Source organism: Vulpes vulpes, chromosome 15 (assembly GCF_048418805.1).
Source record: "Vulpes vulpes isolate BD-2025 chromosome 15, VulVul3, whole genome shotgun sequence".
Taxonomy (NCBI): Eukaryota; Metazoa; Chordata; class Mammalia; order Carnivora; family Canidae; genus Vulpes; species Vulpes vulpes.
In genome coordinates, this window is record NC_132794.1 from 40,224,842 (window position 1) to 40,231,785 (window position 6,944).

At 35.1% G+C, this 6,944-nt stretch overlaps 1 protein-coding gene across 1 annotated transcript; it reads left to right on the forward strand.

Annotated features, from left to right (window-relative positions):
• Positions 1-5,265: 5,265 nt before the first annotated feature.
• LOC112919833 (olfactory receptor 4F4-like) lies at positions 5,266-6,197 on the forward strand. The gene is given in 2 exon segments (XM_025998339.2): positions 5,266-5,878; positions 5,881-6,197. Coding segments are annotated over 2 exon segments (927 nt in total). The 5' UTR covers positions 5,266-5,268.
• Positions 6,198-6,944: the final 747 nt, after the last annotated feature.

The following is a 6,944-nucleotide window of genomic DNA, read 5'->3' on the forward strand; positions in this document are numbered from 1 at the left end:
CAGATTTTATTGGTAAGAGCACAAGATGAATGTTGTGGACCTTCAGGACCCTCGTGATCACCATGAACACTATGGATTATGTACAATTTCATTATTGCCTTTAAAAACCTGAGATATCTATGTAAAAAAAGGATATTAAATCAAAGAACTATACTTTCAAATAGGGTTGCTGTAATAATCTGTTAAGTATGAAAAATAAAGTGTCATACATTCCTACCTAACCTATAAAACTAAGTTGCAATTATCATCAATGACCACATTCAATTTTCATGTAATTGTTTTATATCTCTATATAAATATATACATGTACATACAATTGAGCTTTATCAGTATCTTCATACTGATCATAAGCATCACTGGAAATCAATTAATATTTCTTATAGAAATTATATGAATCCAATGGATAAAATATGAGTTTATACAAACCTAATTATACTTAAAGTTAGATAAATAGGAAGGCAACACCATGTTATAATTCTTAAGAATTGTTTTCAGTCTTTGGTTGTCAATATATTTTGTACAATATTACTTTAGAAAGATTCTAGCATTTTGCATTATGCAAAATTTGTCTGTGTTCTATTTTTTTCAACAGCAAATTTCTGTTGTCCTTGCAGTCTTCTTCAAAGCATTTCTTGATTCACCCTAAAGAGTATCTACAATTATAAAAGTATTTTAAGGATCTTATTACCTAAAGAAAGGTACTCAGCTCAGATCTCAACTTATTTAATGTACCTGTTCTTAAGCCAGGGTGCTTAGGATAAAGAAGATGATTGACACCTTTACTTTTCCAAATAAAACTTGGAAAGTCTGATGGATCAAGGAGCACAATTGAGAAATCACTTGGATATATTCCTGTGACTGATATAAGAAATGTAAATTGTAGTGACTAAACTCTGTTGTAACTGCTGCATTGTAATTAAAGCTGTTCAATAAAATGGCAAATAATGAATGAGACTTTCTTATTATTGGTCAAGGTATTTTTCCCTATATTTTATTCAAAATTAGTCATAAGTGCTATAAGCTCTCCTCTTTTTATAATATCAAAGCATTATTATTTATTGTCTTCTTAATCCATCTGGATTTTAATTTCAGAACTTTATCTTATTGGTTTTACTATGATTCTTTTAAAAAGTCACCTTTAACAGGGGAGGGCCCCTGGGTAGCACAGTCAATCAAGTGTCCATCTTATGCTCAGGTCATGATCCCAGGATGCTGGAATTGAGCCCCATGTCAGGCTCCCCACTCAGTGAGGAACCTGCTTCTTTCTCTGCCCTTTCCTCTGCTTGTGCTCTCTCTCTCTCTCTCTCTCTCTCTCTCTCTCTCTCTTCTCTCTCTCTCTCTCAAATAAATAAATAAGATTTTTTAAAGTCACCTTTAACAGAGAAAGACAAATACCATATAATTTCACTTATAGGTGGAATCTCAAACACAAAACAAATAGAAAACAAATAGATTCTTAAAAAGAATGGTGGTTGCCACAAGGCAGGTGGTTGGGGGGACAAGAGGGAAAAAAGGGGATTCAGAGGTACAAACATCCAGTAATAAAATAAATAAGTCACAGAGATGAGAAGTACAGCTAGGGAATAAAGTCAATAACATTTTAATAATGTTCTATGGTGACAGATAGTGACTACACTTAGCATGCTGAGAGCACTAAGTAATGTACAGAATTGTCAAATCAATGTGTTACACACTGAAAACTAATATCACATTGTATGTCAATTATACTTCAATATAAAGAAAATCAAGGGAAAGATAAGGAAATAAAGTTTCATTTGCATAGAAAAAAATCATCTTTAGATTCGTGAGGTAGTAGAAATACCTAAGTAAGCAAACAGCTTGAGATGACAGTCCCTAACTCAAGAAGATTCTGTGTGTGTGTCCTTAAGGGAAAACCAGTGACACTATATGACTTAGTCTCAGTACTCAAACTTCAGGCTGGATATTTCCAGATCTCCTCAACTGCCTCTGGTCATTCATAAATGGCTCTTAACCAAGTGGAGGAGGATGATTCAGACAGACTTTATTCTCTTGGAAATTTTTTGCTTCAAGACAAAGTGCAAAATGGAAAATCTGTACTCTTCCTTGCTCTGAAAACTTAAAAGTTAGTGTGAATATTAACAAGGATTGCCCCTGTTGTGTTGTTCACCTTAGTATATGCTATGCAAGTGTTCCAAGTGTTGAGTTCTTCTGAATTTTTGAGGCTAATCTTATCTTTCCTTTCTATTTAAAGATTCTTTTTCCCCATATACTTCAGATTCAGTGTTCTTTTACCCACCTTTCCCCCTCTTTCCTGAAATCCCAATGAAGTCTGTTTTAGGATATTTCTTTCACATAAAGGTGCAAATCATACTCCTAGCATTGTGGAATTTTGTCTTTAAGAGCTTTTGATCCAAAGAGCTCAGGAAAACTAAGGCTTGGAGATTCTAAATGACACCTCAAAATCACACAGTAAATTGTACTAATATTCCCAAATCTCCTGACTTCAATCTCAGTGAAACTTATGAAGACTTTAGGCATTTTTCTTTAAAGAAGCCTAAAAGATATTTAGGACAAACATAACACCCTAAATGTTGAATTTTAAGTTTAATCTAGTGCATAGGGGAAATTTTTCTTATTCCTTTGTAACTGGCTCTTCATGAATGCTCCAGCCAATGTATAAGATTCTGGAGAACTTCTTCAGTAAACTTAATATCTAACTTAGAATCAAAAGAATTCTTCTAAAACCCCTTGAACCACTTTTGAAGAATCAGATATGAGCTTGAAAGGATTACAGCAGTGAAGGATCCCCTGTAACTGAGAATCCCCTATCATCACTCACTCCTCAGTAGCATATACTCAGGAAATGAGATGTCTTAACTAAGTGAACAAGAAATTCCTTTTGCTGAAGTACAGCATATCTGAATTCTGACTTGTTACCATGGTATAAAGTCTTTTCACAGCAAAAGAGAAACCACTGGTCAGCTATCACCCTTGGTATATTTCTTATGGAGATATGAGCATCGAATTCGTCCTCTCAGTGAAATGAGATGGTTGTACATAAGTAAATATTGAATTTCCATTCTAAGTTGCATACTTTGATTCTTAACCATCCTAACCAATCAGTCACATCAGAAATGATCTCACAATAAGAATACCATCCTCTTTTATTGTCAGTGATTACAATTATCGTGTTTACTACTGTGCTAAGCAGAAGGGAACAGAGAGTTTATTTCTTGTTTTACTCTTAGACTTCTCCTTATACTTGAAAATAGAATTGTCAAATTCTTATAGGACTTTGAAAGCAGTAATAAGGAGCATTAGGGATAGGGCTAAGGAATGGGATTTGGAATAATGAAAAGTGTAACTTCCAAGGGTGTTGCAATAACCACAATCAGGCAGTGTTGAAAAAAATAATACCATTCCTCCAAAAAATTTGGTAAGAGTAACCCACTATATTTTCACATGTCCGTAGGACCTATTGATTTCCACAATTGCTCAAACCAAAATCATTTACATCATCTATTTTTTAAATCTCCCACATCCTGTTGACAAACATCCTATTATTACTACTTAAAATGGCTATTATGTATAGACTATTCACTATATGTTAGAAAAGTATTACACAATTGCAAATAATTCTTCAATAGTTCTTTGCTTGCTTCATAATAAAACACAAATCCCTTAGCAGGCATTCCAGAATCCTATCTCCTATTAAACCCCATCACACTTTCTCTCACGCAAAGTTTTCATTTTTCTCACTTTTCATTTCATTTCTAAATCACCTTTCTTTAATCCTTTTATTTTCATGCTATTTTATTTATTTTTTCTTCTATTCTTCATCTTTATTATGAGCTAACTCTTTTTCTTCTAAGCATTTCAATATCACTAAATGATAACTACAAATTCTATTCTCTATAAGGCCCCATAACTCTTACATTCTTTTCTAAAATCTTCATTTATTTAAACTTCCCCTAAGGCTGGATCTTTTTTTATTATTTTTATTTATGATAGTCACACACAGAGAGAGAGAGAGAGGCAGAGACACAGGCAGAGGGAGAAGCAGGCTCCATGCACCGGGAGCCCGACGTGGGATTCGATCCCGGGTCTCCAGGATCGCGCCCTGGGCCAAAGGCAGGCGCCAAACCGCTGCGCCACCCAGGGATCCCTAAGGCTGGATCTTTACATCTGTTTTAACTGTTATGTTTCTATCCAAGCTTTTGAGAAACTATGAAAATTATTTTAGAATTCTGTCCCTCACTCAGGCCCCATAGATAATGGGGATTTTGAGAATTTTTGATCCAGAGCATTCATTCTAAATATGGGAAAACAGAAATTTTGATCCAGAGCATTCATTCTAAATATGGGAAAACAGGGAAAACAGGGAGCTTAAATTCAATCATCATGCCATAATTGTTATTTCTAGAATATAAGTAAAAATTTTAAATGATTATTGGGGAGCTGGAGTTTCTCTATGAATCAGAGGTAATAAATCTTACTACTAATAATAATCTAAATCAATTGTACACTAACTATATACAAAAACTGTGCAAAACACTTTACATTTATTACTCCATTTGAAATTCATAACCATAAGAATTGAATATAATTAATATCTACATTTGTAAAAAGGTAAAAATAAGTCTTAAGAGGGTGACTCCAAGTCCACAGGCTACATTCAAAACTTATACGTTACAAATTGCCTCACATAGTAAAACTATGAATGAGGATTGCCTTTGTTTGATAGGGAGGTTTCCAACAACTGTAATATAAAATTATTGTGATGGCTATGAAACCATTAAGAATACTTTTCAGAAGTGCATGTCATAAAACACCTTTGTAAATGTAAATATCATATAACATTGCATTTATTTAAAAGCAAAAATAGTGCCTACAGAATATAGACTGGGAGTTCAAGGGAAAAGAAGTTAAATGTAGGATGGTGGTATAAACTTAATCTGGCGGACAAAGTAGCATGAACAAAGGTACTTTTATTAGGAATAAGCCTAGCATAAGTGGAAATAACTGAGCAGACTTGAGTAACTGGACTATAAAGCATAATCAAAGAACGAGTGTGATATAAAAATGGAGAGCTTAGATTGTGTACAATTTGAAAGCCTTTATGATTTAAAGGCTTTTTCTGTGCTTTATAGCACAGAAAGTCATTATATGAGTGAGCAGAATGACATAAAAGGAGACTAACTGAAATATAATAATTTTGACTTCCTTCTTACTCTATTCACCAAGGTAACTACACCGGCTGTTTCCTGGAATGAATCAGTAAGTGACATGAATTACTCCATGGTGACTGAGTTCATTTTTCTGAGACTCTCTAATTCTCAGGAATTGCAGATTTTCCCTTTTGTGTTCTTTGTTGTATTCTATGTAGGAATTGTGTGTGGAAACCTTCCTATTGTCATAACCTTGGCCTCTGACTCCTACCTTCACTCCCCCATGTACTTCCTGCTGGCTAACCTCTCAGTCATTGACCTATGTCTGTCCTCAGTCACAGCCCCCAAGATGATTGCTGACATTTTTAGTAAACGCAAAGTCATCTCTTTCAAGGGCTGCCTTGCTCAGCTATTTATCCTTTACTTTTTTGGTGGGAGCAAGCTGGTGATCCTTATAGCCATGGCTTTTGACAGATATGTAGCAATCTGTAAACCACCTCGCTACACTACAGTTATGTGTGGTAATGTATGTGTTGGCCTTGTGGCTGCCGCATGGGGAACTGGCTTCCTCCATTCAGTCAGCCAGCTGGCCTTTGCAGTGAACTTACCTTTCTGTGGTCCCAATGAGGTTGACAGTTTTTATTGTGACCTCCCTAGGGTTATCAAACTTCCTTGTACAGATATCTATAGGTTGGATATCATGGTCATTGCTAACACTGGTGTGCTCACTGTGTGTTCTTTATTTTCCTAATCATCCCCCATGCTATCATCCTAGTGACCATCCAGCAACACCCTTCAGACAAGTCATCCAAGGCACTGTCCACTTTGACTGCTCACATCACAGTAGTTCTTTTGTTCTTTGGACCATGTATCTTCATTTATGCCTGGCCATTCCCCATGAAGTCATTATACGAATTCCTTGCTGTGTTTTATTATGTGGTCACTCCTGTCTTGAACCCAATTATATACACACTGAGGAACAAGGACATGAAGACTGCACTGAAATGGCTGAGAAAATGGCATGTAAACTCTAGGGTAAAGTCTTAAATCTCTCATAATTGTAAGATAATGACATATGGTAAAGTTGGTGAATTACTTAGGAAACCTCATGAAAATCTTACTTTCTATTTCCATATCCCTTAATAATTATCTAAGAGGTTTCACATACACTGCCTCAATTTTCCTTTGACACTTTTGCATTTTATATTTTTGGATACAAAGTTGATATGTTTTTAAAATATTATTTCACTAATCCTCAGAACAGTGGCATAAATCTGTCAATATCTGTATATTCCTCTGGCTACCTACCTGAGTGGTCCTGAGTGTAACTGATGGAAACACAGAAACTAGCCGGGTTTATAATTTTTTTATGTAGGTGCTTGATTCATTTTCCCTAAAAACCTCAAGGAAGCAACTGTTATGTACCTCACTCTAAAACTTTGCTTAGTGATAATATTTATAAGCTAACTTTTAAGAGGTTTAGAAAAGAAACTCCTCACATTGTTATGGTTCATAGTTCCTCTCCAATCACTATAGCAACCTATAATCCATGAGTTCATTATCAGGAATGACAAGAAGAGTGAGTCTGCCAACCCAAAAGTTGCCTTATAGACACTTGACATCCTGTTGCATACAAGAAGAGCTCATTTGTAGTAAAAGATACTTACAAACTTGGCACAAAGTACATCATTTTGGTCCATCCCTGTTATTTTCCATGGTTAGCTCTTAAGAACACAGACTTTGAAGCCAAAAAGAGAAGGGTGCAACTCTACTTATGCATTACTGATCATGACT